Below are 18282 nucleotides of genomic sequence, written 5' to 3'. Positions count from 1 at the left end.
AAAACTACCCTCTATACTTTACATTTAAAATTCAGGAAATGTCTTTACCAACATGATGTTGCTAAATAATATTGAGAAATCTCTGATATTAAATTGAAAAAAACAAAAAAGAAAAAACCAAACAACATCTACTATCTACTGGGTAACCTTTCTTTCTTTCTTTCTTTTTCTTTTTTTAAGAATGTTGGGTTATTTCAACTTAGAAATAAATATATAAGCTTTGGGCTTTTGAATGCAAATACAGTCACTAATTTCAAGTGATTCAAGCATATTATATTTCTCACTCTGTTACAGCTGAGTACAGACCACAGATAATCAGAAGGGAGTACTAACAAAGCAACACAGGCTCAATCCCTGTGAAGGGGCACTGGTGAAGGTTTACTCTGTTCAAGATAGTTCATCTTGAGAACTTCAAGCCATTTTCTACAACTGCAATAATAAGACAACATGAACAGTGTTATTAACTGGGAGAATACTGTCCCGAGCCAGTTCCAGATCTTAAGATCAAGCCAGGTTCTCTGCTAAGAGTTGAGATCACAATACAGCTCCGAAGAAGCTGAGTTTAAAATAAAGAGGAACTCCAGTGTTTCAACTAGGCATTAACAGTCATAAATGCTGATTAGTTACCTTACAGAACATGTCTCTGAGATCATCTTTTGGGTTAATCCACGATGCAACGGCATCACAAAAAAATATAAAATCCTGTAACAAGCAAGAGGCATTTTATGTTGCTACTCTTTTTACCGAATTCAATAAAACACATCTGCAAATTTAAGAGCTCCTCGCGATACTTAACTAAAACCCCAATATTTAAAGTCAACTAGGACCACTAAGGAATTAGAACTCATTACCTCCTAGTAACTTATATCAAATTGTAATTTACAAAACAAAAGCAAACCAGTCTAGGAAATATTTAGCATTAGAAATGGTCTGAAAGTACCAGATAAAGTCAACAATAAGGCAATTCTAGCTAGATTGAAAACAACCTGAATCAACCTGAATTTATACCACATGCTAGCTTGAAATAGACTAAGGGGATTAAATTTAACAACCATCTTGAGATAGTAAACAAAACCTTAAATACATGGCTAAAGAGATGGCCCAGAAGTTTGGAGCACTGGCTGCTTCTGCAGATGACCTCAATTCAGATCTCAGCACCTATAGGTGATACACAGTGAGAACCAACCAGGGTCTGGAGAGAGGACCAACTAACAAAAACCCCAACCAATCAACGGAACAAATAAATGCTGAGTATTTAATTTAGGGTTCCATACATGTGTTTTGTATTTGTATTTTGAGCATGTGGTATAGAATCAATGTTTTTTTTTTTTTTTTTTTTTTCTGTGTTATGTCTGGAAAACTGGCAGCTGGAAAATTTTTATTTAACTCCCATATATAAAACCTGTCACTAAATAATTAAATGTCGAGAGGGGCTGCAGTTAGATGGCTCAGCAGTTAAGGGAGCATACTGGTTGCTCTTCCAGAGAAGCCAGGTTTGATTCCCAGAACCCACATGGCCATTCATAATCATATTTAACTCCAGTTCCAAGGGATCTGACACCGACTTCTGGCCTCCAAGGGCGCCAAGCACACACAAGGTGTACAGACAAAAATGCAGGTAAAACATCCATACAAATAAATGAACTCTAAACATACATGAAAAGGCCTGGTCCAGTGGAAGACAACAGTCTGCTATCACTATCACTTAGTGAAGTAAGACTTGAGAAATACTGCAGGGGTGCTGCCATCCCTGAAGAGCTGAGGTCAGTCTCTAGCACCCACCTGCTGGAGGGAGAGAACTGACTTCTACAGGTTGTTCTGACTCCCCTCCCCCACATGTGCCATGGCATGTGTTTGTCCACACACAATAAACAAATGTAATTAGCCTTAAAATATTTTTCCTTTAAAAATTTCTTATGTAGTACACAGAATACTGAGAACAAACCCCTGTGAACATCTTACTTGGATTACGCCACTGGGATTCACACTGATCATGGTACAAATCCCACGGAATGCTGAATCTTTCTCTTCATTGTCTCTTATGTTTCTCAGAGAGGTACACCTATTGAATTACAGAACTGAGTTTAGTATTTAAAGTAAAAAGCAGGTTCAACACAATGCTAATAGACAGTATTTAATGGAATAGGCACCACAATAGAGATAATGATTATACTATGTTTTCAGGAAGCTTGACTTTCATTTCTCATGTCTGACCCATCTTATCTCAATAGTATTAACAGTGAAATTCACATTTTCTTAATAGACTGAATCTATAAAAATAGACAACTGGTTTTTCTTAAACTATTAATCAGCCTGAGACAAAGAGTATATTACCAAATTATTTTTTAATTTTTTTTATGACTTGTATTCCATTAAACACTACTGAAAATGACTTGAGTTAAAAGATTATCAATTGAAAGAAGCAGAACACAGGCTATACTGTCACAATATAAACTATTACTATACACTTATGGTGTAGATGTTTAACTCTGACATTAACAAGCAAGATTTTGTACGTAGCAAATTTAAACGTGTATTTAATGCAATCCAAGTTTCCAAATTAATTCTAAAAAAGAAACATAATGCAAGAACCTAAATTTATAAAATTTGCATGCATCTTAATTTTTCTGGTGGATATTTAAATGCTTTTATGTATAATCAAGCTTTTAAACACAGCAAGCATGTGACAATCTTATCCCATGCATCAATTAGTCGTTAGCCACAACATAAAATAAATATACATGACGATGCTACTGAAAAACCTCACAAACCTGATAGGACAAGATTAGTCACATGGTTGGCAATGATTAAGGATTGTGATTTTTGTAACCAACTGAAAATATATCTAAAAGTGAGATAGAGAAAGAAAGAGTGAAGAAAAATGAATTAAAAAAAAAGATTGAATAATACACACCAGGGTCTTATAAACTGCTGTAGCATGGGGGCCACCTCTTGAGGACAAACGTAACCAAGACGACCAATTGTTATTGCTAAGGTAACGCAATCACGGTTATACACCACCAAACGCCAACCAAGACATGAGCAAATGAGGGGGAAGGAGAAAAAATAAAGAAAAAACAACAAATAACTCAGAAACAGAAACCAACAGAATTTGTGTATGATAATAAACATAAGATCTCACCAGTGCTGTTTATTACCACCCCCTGATGGAAGGGGCAGCAACATATATAGCATACTCTTGGAAAAAGGAAACCAAAAGGAATTAAAGTAACTAAAGATTGAGAGAACACCAAAAACCATCAAGTGTTTTTCCTGCTCACCAAGTGTCAAGTACTGGTAAAAAAGATGAGCTATTAACATGAGTGGGCTTAGAGAATCTTCATTCAGAGCCCTCAGAATGGCAGAACATGGATTCTTCCCCCAATAATTAGCAGTAAATGTGATTACATTCAAATGAAGTTCATTCAAACACCAATCTCTGGAGCTGCATTAATTCAAAATTTCTCCACTTTTTACAAGTAATTAAAACCTTTAAAAATCACCTAGGGATATTAACCCAAATTTTGGTAACATTTAAGTTAACTTTTCTCAAATTGATAGGGTTTTGTTGATTGTATCAATATCAATTGTTGGATATTAAGTACCATGGTGTCCACCGAATGCACAGACTGAAAAGCCGTGCCGGTGTATCAAACTCCATTCTGACAAATCTCCAATAACTCAGGTAACAGCACTAGCCATATGAGATAAAGCTCTAGAGAAGGAAATTTAGATAGTCCACTGTAATGACAGGTGATATGGACTATAGGAAAAAAAAACAATCTTTGCTACAAAAGGCCTAAAACAAAATAAATAATAGCATAGTACATCTTTTTTTTTTTCTAAAAAAAAAAACTTGTAGTGGGCAAAAATTCAGGAATTCCATAAATGTACAAAGAGCTAAGAGAGCTGCAATCGGAACTGCATCTTGCAGTTCAAAGGTACATACATATAAATACATTCATACACAACGGGTAAATATACACACAGAAAACAAACCATGAGGTGCTTTAATGGTGTTCTCTCAAAAACTTACAGGTTAACCTTTCATAAAAAAGGGTGGGTTTGGGAGGGTAAAGAAAAATGTTTAAGGATTACTTGAAGCAAACTACACAGATAATACTAAAATTCAGCAGATTCATATGAAGCAAGAGAAAGAAAACCTAAGTTCAAAAGACACAAAACTATGCAACATTCTCATTAAACAGGCAAGTATGAACAATCCGATGAAACATGCGAGAAAGCAGATGATGGTCCATTGAGAAAGTTCAGTGTAGGATATACTAGTTGGAAAAAGCAAATACAACACACTAAGGAATTGGCCTCAGGGGATATTGAGAATATGGTAAGTTGCTAAAACATATGGTGATTTTAATAGTTTAAAACCCATTCTTTTGGGTAAGGAATGAAGTCAGTAATTTACACAGCCACTTGTGTCAAAATTAACTTAACGAATTCTGTGTGGCTCTCATACTGACTCAGTTCATCAACCTGAATGGCATTATCATTACTTAGGTATTGCCATGCCAGAAGTATAATCTGATAAACAAAGCCAACTTTTTTAAAGGAAGACATCCACCAGCTGATATCCCACAAGAAACTTCAGTATACATTACACTCAACATTTATTTGTAGTTATGCATTCACATTTAAAGATAAATAGAAAATTTGTCTTTAGGTTCAACGACATTCTTATAATAACCAAGTGTTTCCATTCTGAATGCCATGTATAGGTACTGCATTCTAGGAAGACAAAAAAAAAAATCTGCCAACATTTCAAAATCATTCTATACATAGACTGTTAAATTTTTTCAGCAAGAAAATCTAATGTACTTTAACCTAAACAGTACCCATACAGTCAATCAGCCAGATAACTGCTCCATAAAAGATTTCCTTCCATATCAATAAACATTATAAACTTCAATTACATGAGGGTAAAACTATGTAATTCAAAAAATACCAAATTAAAATGCCTGGGAAAACTTTCATACTCGGAAGACCTTATTTTAATCTTTCTCTTACTATAGTGGTAGGACTCCCATTGACTATGAATAAACTGCTAGAATTGTTACCTCAATATATAAAGAAAGATGTGCCTGAACAGAAACGAAGCTGAAATATTCATTAGCAACAGTCTGAGAGCGTGGAAGAAGAGACGTAATCACCCTATGTGTGTGTTGTATGGAAGGCATTCTTTAACACAACATGCTTTAATAAATGCAGAAGAGACAGTCTCTAAAAGAAAAACCCCACTAGGAACCGCTTAAGTCCCTGATTTAAAAAAGTTTCAGGATAAAATACAAAATATATATGACATTTTGAGCCAATTAGTTGCTGAATTATAATCTATTTTTGGCTATATGTAAATGTCTTTACTTTTCCCAGTTACTTTCTGAATTTACAGTAAAAAATTAGTATGACTCAACAATGATCTTAGCAAGAATACATATTAGAGGGTTGTGAACTTGAGAATATGTAGAAAAATGTTCGTTCAATGTCCCTGTGGAACATAGCTAAACTAAGACACTGTTACAAAGAATTCAAACTCATGATAATAACAAGTGGCTGGATTTTCAAAGTTAGCTTTGCTTTGGTTTCTCTACGCATCTTGATTTAAACTTAAGAAGCAAATCATTTTCTCTTCACCATAACATTTCATTCATATGGTACCTGTGTTCTCTAACAGCGTCTTTGGTGTGTTGGGTCTGTTAATGATTTCTACAAGCTGGTGTAACACCATAGGAATATAAGGCTGCATCTCTATACCTAGGTCATACCACAGAGAGAGAGAATAAGAAGAAATCAACGTTAAGACATCATCACAAAACATTTTCCTTCCTTCATAACTGTGACACAAGCTAGTCCTCCTCCCTCCCTCCGATCTCTCACAGAACACTGACGACAACGATCAAGGCACCTATGGATGATGCATAGCTCCGAGGTAAATAATCTTACCCATTTGAATCGATATTTCCCCAATCGCCCAGGTGGCATTGTTGCAGACTGAAATAAACTCTGGATTTAGATTTGTTCCCAATATTGGCATGAAATCAGCTGGGAAAAACAAAAATAACAACAAAATAATAAAATAAGGCTATGTGGTAAACCTGTCAACAACAGACTTCTTACTTTTAAAGGAAATCCAGGCAAAAATAAGTTTTATCATGAAAGAAACTTTATAGTGGCAATACTGAAACTGATAAAAATATGCAAAAATATTTCTTTAAAGGAGTTTTAGTATTTTTTAAAAACTACAAGAGATAATATCTGACTACTGAATTTTCATATGAGGCTTAAGTACACTTCAGGTAGCAGCTTCCCTACATTTACTTTTAGCTTGTATGTGTATGGGTGTTTTGCCTGAATGTGTATGTCTATACCCATGAATACCAGTCATACTAACTTAAGCAAAACTGATCCAGGGTGAGAGCCACTATCTCTTTAATAACTACCATAGTTGAAAGCATTAACAAAAAAAAGAGGAACAACTAGTCTCCAGTTAACTTCTGAAATAGTGTACAAAACTGGGAACAAAGAGATAGCTTAGTGGTTTAAAGAACTTGCTACTCTTCCAAATAATACAGATTCGGTTCCTAGCAGCCACATTAGTTGGCTCAAATGGTCTAGCCGCAGAAGATCCAGGTGCCCTCAGACCTCCCTGGATGGATCTGCACATAATACACAACTGCATTGACAGGTGAACATAAATACAAATGATCTTTAAATTAAAAAAGCATGTAAAACCATCTATAAAAACAAGAAACCCCACAAGCCTACACTCCAAACCCTGGAACTGAAATGAAGCTTGGCTTCTGGACCTATCTCCTAGCTGATGGTTAATACAGAGGAATGGAGTGCATGTTAGACAACACCAGAAGTGTGGTCAGTACACTAAGAACATCAGTAAGTTCAAGACAAAATCTCAGATCCCTTTAGCAATAAAGAACAATTACATAAAAGAGATTTGGAGATAGGTTCTTGGTGTAGAGTCCTTCTGTCTGTGTGTTGCTTTCATTGGTTGAATAAAGAAACTGCCTTGGCCTAGTGGATAGGACAGAACATAGGCGGGCGGAGTAGACAGAACTGAATGCTGGGAAGAAGGGCAGAGTGGCAGATGCCACGGATCTCCTGTCTGATATGGACGCTGGTAGAATCTTGCCGGCAAGCCACAGTCACGTGGCAATACACAGATTAATATAAATGAGTTAAATTAAGATGTAAGTATTAGCCAACAAGAAGTTAGAGCTAATGGGCCGGCAGTGTTTAAATGAATACAATTTCTGTGTGGTTATTTTTTTTTTGTTTTTTTTTGTTTTTCGAGACAGGGTTTCTCTGTGGCTTTGGTTCCTGTCCTGGAACTAGCTCTTGTAGACTAGGCTAACCTTGAACTCACAGAGATCCGCCTGCCTCTGCCTCCCGAGTGCTGGGATTAAAGGCGTGCGCCACCACCGCCCGGCCTGTGTGGTTATTTTGGGTGTAAGCTAGCTAGGGAGTCAGGACAAACAAAGGGACCCCTCTCCATGCAACAGGTTCTGAAATACTGAATTTAAAAATATCCACTGTCAGCTGGGCGGTGGTGGCGCACGCCTTTAATCCCAGCACTCAGGAGGCAGAGGCAGGTGAATCTAGACGTTTGAGGCCAGTCTGGTCTACAAGAGCTAGTTCCAGGACAGGCTCCAAAGCTACAGAGAAACCCTGTCTCAAAGAAAAAAAAATTCCATGGTCTTTGTGACTATGGACAGCAATGCATGGGAAACATGGTTTAACATGCACTGACAACAGAGCTTTATTACACTTGTATGAACAGCATCTCATACGAATGTTTTATAGGGCCTGGACAGATGGATCAGTGGTTAAAAGCACTGACTGTTCTTCCAGAGATCCTGAGTTCAATTCCCAGCAACAACATGGTAGCTCACAACCACCTGTTATGAGATCTGGTGCCATCTTCTGGCCTGCAGGGACGCATGCAGGTAAAACACTGTATACATAATAAATGTTTTATAATTTAGAAGAAGGGAAGTCGAGCTGCATGTATTTAATCCTAACACTCAGGAGACAGAGGCAGGCAGATCTCTGAGTTTGGGGGCAGCCTGGTCTACAGAGTGTGTTCCAGGACAGCCAGGGCTACACAGAAAAACCCTGTCTCAAAGAACAAAACAAATAAAAATATATACTTATATATAATAGAGAGAATTAAACCAAAACCACAATGACTTAACATACGATAGCTGAAATTACTTAAAATCCATAAATAGCTGATTCAAAAAGCATATTTCTACTGAGTGTGGTGGTACACAACTTTTAATCCCAGCACTGGGAGGCAGAGCAGGTGTATCTCTGTAAGTTCTAGGCCAGTAAAAGCTACAAATGAGACAAAAAGAGAACAAAAATCAAAAGAAAATAGGGGAAAGTATATTCCTATCAAATGAAATTGCTACATTCTGTTCTGTGAAATTTGTTTTTAAATACAATTAAGACAGATATGCTAGTCCACACCCAAAGAAGAAAACATTCATACCTATACAGGGCTTAACATGCTGAAAACAAGCTTTAGTCAGATCACCTAATAAGGCGAAAGAACTCTGCCGAACTTCGGGCATTTTATCCTACAAGAAATAAGGAGAAATTAACTTCTTATAACACAAAGAAGCAGGTTCCAAATCATTCACTCTTACAAATCTTACCTGCATGCATTGATACATTAGTGTTAGGATGTTACTTCGGGCTACCAGTTGCTCGATGTTGCCTCCCAGCCCTTCAGCCAGGCCACTGAGTAAGTCAAGAGCCACAATCATAAAATCTTTATCTGGAGCTTCATATTGTTCTGGTTGAGCATTGTTTAGCTGAAATTAAACACAATGTCTTTGCTGTTGCACAATGAAAAAGTGTGTATACCTATCTCTAAAATTATGATACTCAGAAAAAAAAAATATATATATATATATACCATGGCTTGTGCTAGAGTCTTCTGCACTAGGTTTACACAACGCTGATACACAGGTTCACAATAGGGAAGGAAGCCAGACTGCAAGGCTGTGGCAACGGATGAGAGGCACTAGAAAGAATCAAGTACACACATTAAGTTTTCAGATTATAGAAAAGACTATAAATGCTTTAAATTAGGCAAAAAAGTCTGAGCTGTTTATGTATCCGTTCTACGATGCTATCATACCTTTTCTAACTTCGTTCGTTGTCAGCCAATTAGAAGAAAATTAAACTTCCATTATATCAGAAATAACAAGCCATCTAAGTATGATTTATAAAGAGGGTCGATAGGGTATGTGTAAGATACACAAACATGACAGACAACCCGAGCATGAGAACACATTTTGGAGTGAGGAAGAGAGTCTGCCAAGTAGACAGACTGCTGTGCCTATGGTACAGGAGTGGCAAGACTATTACAGAGCAACCAACCAGTCTGTAATTTAACCAAAGGCCTAGTCCACGGTAGAGAACTCATACTTGGTACTGTAAACCTAGTCAAAGTTCATGGTTGAGGTGGTCAGACCCTGGGAGTTAAACTATGATTGTTTTTTGCTAAGTGGATATGTTGTCAAACATTTTTCTAAATATTTATACTTATAGTCATAGATTAATCGTAAGTTTATCCTTGGTCAGAGAAGCTTCTTTCTGCATTGTGAAGCAGTCCAGGGTTGAGAATAACTGACTTTTGAATGTTCATCCCTAAATGAAACATCGACATACTCCCTTCCCCAAGCTCAGGGAACATCATGGAAAAGGGATTAAGAAAAATCTAAGAGCCAGAAGATACAGAGAAGTGCTGTGAGACGCTGTCTTCTGGGTATGACAAGGCCACTAGACTCATGAACTCAGTGTCATAAGGTCAAGGCTAGTTAATATTCTAGAACAGATGGGGGAGGAGCTACGAAGGCCATCCCTAGTTGAATAGCTATTGGTTGGTAACTACAGAACAGCAATTTTTCTTTAGAGTTGTGGCTGCTTGTAGGTTGCTCTGGTAGATGGCCCCATACTCATGGGCATATATACAGACAATATTAATTGGACTCAGTAAGTTATTTAAAAACAAAACAAAACAAAAAAACAGGTATGGTGATGTACTCCTTTAATCCCAGCACCTGAGAGACAGAGCAGGGAGAGCTCTAAGAGTTCAAGGCCAGCTCGGTGTACACCGTGAGTTTCAAGACAGCCACAGCTACACAGCGTGTTCCCATCTTAGAAAGACAATAAGTGGAAGGGATACACAGTGATGCAGTTTTAGGAGTGGTAGAGGGAATGTGGGTAAAACATGACCATACAGTCCACACATATATGAAACTGTCAAAGAACAAACTTTAAAATGCTGCAAAAAACAAGTTCTATAAATATTATTCAGCATTTCAACAAAAATTGTTTTGAGAAACAATTTATTGACATTCTATCAAGCACACACATTTTGGTTCAGAACACATTTGTGATGGGTTTACACTGCAGGAATTCGCACATCACCAGCTCAGCATACCTCAAGCAACGGGAAGAGATCTTTGTCTTCATCCTTTAACATGTTCCATTTCTGGATCAGAGGTGGCATTAGCATCTGAATATATTCCTGTTTACAGAACAACAAACACAGAGCTTCACTACCATCCAGGAACACTAGTTCATTTCGAGTTTATAAAAATTAAAGTTCATTTGGAGCAATTGTGCTAAACTTTTACAAACCTATTTTTAAGACCCAGTCTTTACAGTTCCCTTAAATTTTTCTATCCTATCTCCACTTTTTAATTCATATGACCCTGATTTAAAATAATCTTTTATATTTTCTAAAACAAAATGTATATAAGTATCTCATTCCATTAAAATCTGCTACTTGGGTTTCTTTCTCTTTTATTTATTTACTTACTTATTAATATTTTATGTATGAGTGCTCTGCTGGCCAACAGAGGGCATCAGATCCTATTACAGATGGCTGTGAGCCACCATGTGTGTGTTGGGAATAGAACTCAGGACCTCTGGAAGAGAAGCCAGTGCTCTAAGTGCTAAACCATCTCTCCAGCCACCACTGCTTTCTATTTTAAGTCAGTCTCACCATGTACTGGCTGGCCTGCCTGGAATTCACTGTGTGGTCAAAGATGGCCTCAAAGTCAGAGATCCATTTACCTGTGCCTCCCAAATGCTGGAACTACAAGTGTCTGTCACCAAACCCAGCATAATCCACAGCTTGTTAAATCCCAGGTTTTCCTCCCAAGTAATAAGACTATTAGGGGTGGGAAGGTCTGGCTGTGGCTATACCATAATGGCTGTTGCTCTATAGTGAGCTCATGATAGTTACACAAGAGGTACAGGCTGTAAAACACAACCTATCCCTCAACTAAGCAAACCACCCAACACCAAAGTAGACCTACAGACTGTCTGGCTCTAGGGCTGAGAGTAATTTAAAACAAGGGTGAGTTAAGGCTCTTCCTATAGCGACCATGTATCTCATCAAATCATTTCCAGCAGGGACACTGACCTATGTTAAAATTTTTAAAACATTATCTTCAAAGCTCACCTCGTATGCTATACCATGACAGACGAGACACTTTTAGTGCTCGTCAGCATTGTCCACCTACCATTCCCATTCTAACTTTTCTATTATATAGTAGACTCCTGATGTCAGGTATACTCTGAAGAGAAAGTAGAATGTCGAGATGCAGCAGCTTTGAAGCCAACGTTAGAGGGTGCTTAAAATGGAACCAGGTAAATGTAGAGTACAAACTCTTTTTTATCCTTTTCCCCCAGACACTCTAAAGTGTATTCGTGAGATGCCATTACTACGCTAACCATAAGCTTATTTCAACTGCTACCTCTTTCTTAAGAATTATATTCCCTATTCCCACAGCAGTAAAACCTAACTGTTCATACTTCTTAGGCTTTTCATTTTGAAACACACACTATGTATTTATGCAGCTTATTGTACTGTCCCCATAGCAGTCATCCTCAGATCCTTACTGGCTTGTTTAAATGATGTCCCACTGAATCTGCTAGTGTCCCAATGGCATCGTACAGAATGAGCAGGTTCTTATGCTGGTATTTACTGAAGGCGAAGACGAGGGTATCGAGTATATAAGCAAGGTACGGGACAAGCTCTGTACAAGCCTCCTCTTCTAATGTAGCGAAGGCACTACAATGGAAATGAGAAACACATAGGAGATGAAGTCTCCTGTCACAGATTATACATCACACCATGAGCACAGCCTTGCCTCATTCTACAGGCTTACTTTGGTTTTTAATGATTTTTTTCTCACAAAAATATTTTATGTGAAAAAAAAAATATTTTATGTGCACATGCCTGTGTCTGTATGTACACCACGTGCACGTGGGAGTCCTTTTTAGATAGTTATAAACATCTAATCCCCTAAAATGAAGTTACAGGTGGTGGTGAACTGTCATGCGCTGCTGGGAACAAACCTTAAAGTGTTAAGCAATCTATCCAGTTCGCCCTCTTCCTTTAAAAAAATTTTTTTTGAGACAGGGTCTCTCTGTGTAGCTCTGGCTGTTGTGGATTTCACTCTGTAGATCAGGTTGGCCTCGAATTCAAAGATCTGCCTGGCTCCTCTTTTATTAATATGCTACAGTGGTGAAATCTAAAACCATTAAGACTTCTGGTCCTTGTATTTATTCATCCAACAAGTTTATTTGATGCTTATTATTCTTATCGTCAGAGTGCTGGGAATGCAGCAATCTGGAGTGTAAGTTCCATAATCTAGATTTAAAACAAATAAAACCAGGCATATTAGTGACTTCTTGTAATTCCAGATCTAGGAAGGTACTTGGTAACCCAGTCGAGCTTAGTAGGCAAGTCTTAGGCTAATGAAAGATCACCCATACAAGAACACTTAATGATAAGCTGAAATGGCAGGTAAATGACTTGCCTGGCATATTTGAGTCTCTGAGGTTTGATCCCTAAACCCACAAAAGGGTCAATGGTAAAAACTACTTGGAGTTATAAATTTAATGGCAGGTACCCTTACTCCAGGAAACAGAAACCAGTAGAGATGAAAGCAAATAGTTTTGATGTGAGAAAAGAGTGCCCTAAATCCAACAGAACAGCTATGGAAGATTCACTAAGCATATGATGTCACTGTGGACATACCAGAAGTCTATAGGACATTCTGCCAAGTTTTGGCAGTGGATCTGTAGACTAAAGATCTAGAATTTTGTTATTCCTTTGAGATTTCACAAACACTTTAGCTGACAGAATGAGGAAGAAAGCAAAGGCTTATGCTTAGCTAAAAGTCACACTTTAATAAAACCATTAGTAAAAATTTTCTAGTCTAAAAAACAAATTATAAAATATGCCATTGTGCTACAATATTCCAGAGCTACAAATCAGTCCTATTAAAACCGAACCAAGGAAAACGAATTTCCCATCATAACTGCATTGCTGTATGTTTAATGGTTTAACGTCAACATTCTATTGGTTCAACACCAGGCTCTTACTTTCACAATCACACTGTCCTACCTGCAAGCGGCTTCTTGTACTCTCTTGTTGCTATCCAGGATACGCTTTAGCAATTCTGTCATTAACGGCTTCAGATATGTATCTGGTGGCTGGCTGACTACCCAGTGTGCATAGCGGCTAAGAGTCCAGCAGGTAATGGACCGCACAAGAGCCTTTTTGTCAGAGAGGCACTGAATAAGGTGAGGAATGAGCTCAGGCAAGTATGGAATCATGCCTTGCATGCAACCTAGGAAAGAACAGCAATCCTTCAAAGCAGTGCTAAACTCAACTGTATATAGAAAGAATATAAGCATTCACAAAGAAAATTTAGTACATTTCCAGTGCTATAAAACAGAAAAATTGATACCAAATAATTTAGAATAATAAATCAGAGTTAGTTGTTCCTAGATGTCTTATAGGAGGCTAAAATTACATTTAAATTTTTGTCATGAAAACTCTGGTTTTCTTTTGTTGTTGTTGTTGTTAATTTAATTATTTTAAATGCAAGGATGATTTACCTGAATATATGTATTTGTACTTTGTCTTTTTTTAAATTTATTATGTATACAATATTCTGCCTGAAGGCCAGAAGAGGGCACCAGACTTCACTACAGATGGTTGTGAGCCACCAATGTGGTTGCTGGGAATTGAACTCAGGACCTTTGGAAGAGTAGGCAATGCTCTTACCCGCTGAGCCATCTCTCCAGCCCTGTACTTTGTCTTTTTAAAATTGTTATTATTAACTATTTTTCTCCACTCCCCTCCCTGTCTCTTCCCTCCCCTTCAATGTCCTCATGTTCCCAATTTACTCAGGAGATCTTGTTTTTTCTACTTTTCATATAGATTAGATCCATTTATGTCTCTCTTTGGGTCCTTATTGTTGTCTAGGTTCTCTGGGATTGTGAATTGTAGGCTGGTTTTTCTTTGCTTTATGTCTAAAAGCCATTTATGAATGAATACATATTATACTTGTCTTTCTGTGTCTGGGTTACCTAACTCAATATGTTTTTTTAGAACAAAAAAAATCAATCTTCTTATAGAGAATGGTGACACTCTTGCCTTACCAAACTTCCTAGACTTACCTGGGGAATAAAGCTATTTCCTGAGCAACAGCCCTCAGACATCAGATTTCTTCTTAGTGGTACCTAACAGGAACTTACTTTAAGGTGGTTTCTGAATTCAGTCATCTCTTTTAAGGTCAGTAGAGATCACAGTGCTGTCTACCACACACTGGCCTTGCAAGCAGAGCCATGTAGTAAATGAGTTCAGAGTGAAGTCTCTGCTTACTAAGTTAACGACTGCTTAAAGTAACCTAGCCTTATTAAAATCTATTAAGAACTTTCTTTGCAATTGGACTTACCTTCAGCAATTGCTCCTAAAACCAAGATGCCTGATTCTTTAACAACCCATTCATGGTGAAAAAGCAACTCTTTCAAAAGTGGCAAAATGTGTGGCAAGAGTTCATCACGATAAACATTTGCGAGAACATCTAGAGCAGCAGCAGAACATTTTCCTAAGGAAATACATTTTTGTTGACAGAATTAGCAAATTTATTAAGATACTTTCTTCTGTACTTGATTACAGCTTCTTCTATCTTTGTAAGAAAATCTAATGCTCTATTCAATCTAATGCGCTCCCAGAATGCCATGCATGGTTATTAAAATTCTGTGGCAGAATGTGCTCTCTTTAAAGCAAACAAGCAGACTAAAAAGAAAAAGAAAAAAAGTCACACTTAAAACTGAATTCTACTCAGGCCGGTAGTGGTAGGCCAATCTGTCAGATACTGAGGTTCCAGGCCAGCGAGGGCTATGAGACCCCATCTCAAAAACAAAACAAGCAACAAAACACCAGCTTAGCTCTACTTAGTATTTCTTTCTTTCTAAAAGATTTATTTACTTATTATGTATACCGCATTCTGTCAGCATGTATGCCTGCAGGCCAGAAAAGGGAATCAGATCTCATTACAGATGTTGTGAGCCACCACGTCTTTGCTGGGAATTGAACTCAGATCTCTGAAGAAGCAACCAGAGTTGTTAACCTCTGAGCCACCTCTCCAGCTCTCTACAGAACATTTCTAATAGTAGATCATTTAAAATCAAGTATATAAATTTTTTTTGAGACAGGGTTTCTCTGTAGCTTTAGAGCCTGTCCTGGGACTAGCTCTTGTAGACCAGGCTGGCCTCGAGCTCACAGAGATCCGCCTGCCTCTGCCTCCTGAGTGCTGGTATTAAAGGCGTGCGCCACCACCGCCCGGCTATAATTTTTTTTTTCTGACCCACATTCTATTTTAAGTTTTTGTTGTTGTTTGGTTTGGGTGTTCTCCCTTGAGTCTTTATATCAAGTGACTGATGCCTGAGGAGGCAAGAGGGCAGCAGATTCCCTGAATCTGCAGTTATGGTAGGTTGTGAGCTACCATTTGAGTACTGGGACTTAAACCCCAGTCCTCTGCAAGAGCAGTAAACTTTCTTATCTGCTGAGCCATCTCTCCAGCCCCCTGGTCCACACTCTTAATTGAAGAGTAGCAGCGTGCTTGCTTGCATTGGATTAAAGTCTTGGATTTTCCTTTTGTAGGGACACATCACATCCCTCTTCCAGTCATAGATTAAACCATGGCCATGACAAGCAAGCAAGCAAGCAAGCAAGCAAGCAAGCAAGCAAGCAAGCAAGCAAGCAAGCAAGCAAGCAAGCTAGCTTATGCTGGATACATTTGCCCACAGACCTGAAAACACATCCACACAAAGTTCACCAACTGACGAAAGGGAAAAACTATGGATACATGCTACAACATGGCTGCCAAGTAAAAGCTGGTTAGGACGGGCTGTTTACAAGCAGCAAATCCTTAGACTGACATAGACTGATGGCTATGGGGATGGAGGTAATAGAAATATCTCACATTAATGATCATGGTGATGGCTGGACAGATGTACAAATAAAACTCACTGTATTATTATTTATTTTCAGGCTGACATAATCAAACTTGTGAGTCTGCTCACAGCTTCCTAAGAACCGGGTTAGACACCAACAATAGATTGTCCAAGAAAGCAACCGTGCTTTACCCATCCCACTTACTCAGATTCCAGTCAGAAATTGTATCATCATCATCAATTTCATCGTCGTCGTCATCTTCCTCTTCAATCCCATCCTCCTCATGCTGCTGAGCTACCGTCCTTGAGCGATGGAATCGTGGCCTTATATCCTGCTCACTATCAGGGATCGTTTCATCTTCTTCCACATCACCCTGTTGTTGTTTAAACAGAAGCCTTCAGTGGCTACTCCATTTAAGCTATTAATGCCTACATAAGTAAAGGAACCAGAGCATCATATGGATGCACAGGATTCTGGAGTGTATTTCCTGAGAGAAAACTACTTCCGTCTGCAGTAAACAGGTCCCCGTGAAAGGACACCTTCTAGGTTACAGGCCCTTTCGACTATTAGTTGGTGCGATAAGAGTAACCCAAATTAAATTAAGATCAGTGTATTTAAAATAAGCCCAGAGAGAGTAAGGCGGTCTTAACAAATAAATTACAAACTAAAAATAAGCCTCAAATAGCTTTGATCAAAGGCAAATTAAGGAAAGCACCAATGTCACTATCAATTAAGGTAACAAATTTAGTTTGTTCTACTTTGAACATCTGTAGCCTATTATAGGTAAAAGGAAGCCCTTACACAGGGTCTATCTTAAATAAATGCCCTAATGATCAAATTCAAAACTTTATCATCAATATAGATATTATGTTCCCTAATCAAATGATGGTTTACTTACCTTAAGCAGGATAATATCTATATCTGAATACTTCATGCCATTCACTAACACAGGAATCAACCTAGAGAGAATTAATGAAACACAGACCTAAAGATTCAGAGTATTAAGTTGTCTTAACAACCTCATGCACACTAATTAAACCAATGATAACAGTGGCAACATAGTGTGTGAGCATATCCTGCGATACATTGCTGCTCCAATTAATTCAAGGAATATCAACAAGGCAGGTTTTAAGAAATATTGGTCAGTCAAACATTCATGGTCAAAAGTTCCAAAATAAAAGACCAATAGTAACTAAACACTATAATTATGCTTTATCTGTAAAGGTAGGGTTTGTCCTCTGATCTCCAAGTGCCTGTTTTGGTACCTCTGAATCCACCCCCCCAACACATGAATAAACTATTTTCATGTAATTTAAAAAAAGGTAATTGTGAAAATCTACTCATATCAATAATGAGTCTGACATCTCCATGGTGAGAGAATGCACTTTGAGTGTCCCGAGGACTAGCGGCACTTGGAAGTGGGACACTTACTTAGGCAGATGCCTCACAAGCACATCTTTGCATATTGGCTGTTCAGCCAAAGTCAGCCAGAATTCACAGGCCTCCAAAGCCACGTTCTCATCTTGGTCTTGCGTCCTTTGCAGCATGTACTGTGAAGGGAATCACACTACTCATCATTTTATTCTGGACAGCAAATAGGAATTTAGTCCTGATCCTACATTCTGCAAATCCTGGTTTCCAACCTGTACATCTCTCTTTTAGAGCTCCCTATGTGCCTTTAAAACAAGACTAAACTTAAGAATAAAGTTCTCATCTGTGTGCATTACTGATCCTGTATATAGGGAAGCTGCTGACCTTTCTGACATGTCAATGTTAATCAGAGGGGAAAAAAAAACTCTATCTTCCTTAAAGTGAAGAATTTAAAAATAACAAGTTGTCTCTAGTAGCAGACTTTTCTCCATATTCAAAGTGATATATGTCAATCTTTTTTAATTTTGGGGAAAAAAAGTTAGATTTCTTTCCCCTTTTTGTTTTTGTCTTCAGAAGACAGGGTGGATCAGCATGGATCCTAG

At 37.9% G+C, this 18282-nt stretch overlaps 1 protein-coding gene across 6 annotated transcripts in view; it reads right to left on the bottom strand.

Moving 5' to 3' along the window:
• The window catches only part of Tnpo1 (transportin 1), an 82424-nt gene that overhangs the window by 8112 nt on the left and 56030 nt on the right, over positions 1-18282 (bottom strand). For 4 of the 6 annotated variants that reach the window (XM_057789443.1, XM_057789444.1, XM_057789446.1 and 1 more), the window contains exons 9-23: positions 17741-17859; positions 17208-17268; positions 16514-16682; positions 14805-14957; positions 13466-13691; positions 11953-12124; positions 10484-10570; positions 8951-9058; positions 8688-8846; positions 8522-8609; positions 5956-6054; positions 5671-5766; positions 2915-2990; positions 1963-2062; positions 628-702 (exon numbers count right to left, since the gene is read on the bottom strand). In XM_057789443.1, coding sequence (XP_057645426.1) covers positions 628-702; positions 1963-2062; positions 2915-2990; positions 5671-5766; positions 5956-6054; positions 8522-8609; positions 8688-8846; positions 8951-9058; positions 10484-10570; positions 11953-12124; positions 13466-13691; positions 14805-14957; positions 16514-16682; positions 17208-17268; positions 17741-17859 — 1788 coding nt within the window. Of the gene's footprint in view, positions 1-627; positions 703-1962; positions 2063-2771; positions 2846-2914; positions 2991-5670; positions 5767-5955; positions 6055-8521; positions 8610-8687; positions 8847-8950; positions 9059-10483; positions 10571-11952; positions 12125-13465; positions 13692-14804; positions 14958-16513; positions 16683-17207; positions 17269-17740; positions 17860-18282 lie in introns of those variants that run through there. The other 2 variants (XR_009058350.1, XM_057789447.1) reach the window with 2 other exon arrangements.

Source organism: Chionomys nivalis, chromosome 15, assembly GCF_950005125.1.
Source record: "Chionomys nivalis chromosome 15, mChiNiv1.1, whole genome shotgun sequence".
NCBI lineage: Eukaryota > Metazoa > Chordata > Mammalia > Rodentia > Cricetidae > Chionomys > Chionomys nivalis.
This window is presented reverse-complemented; position numbering and strand designations above follow the sequence as displayed.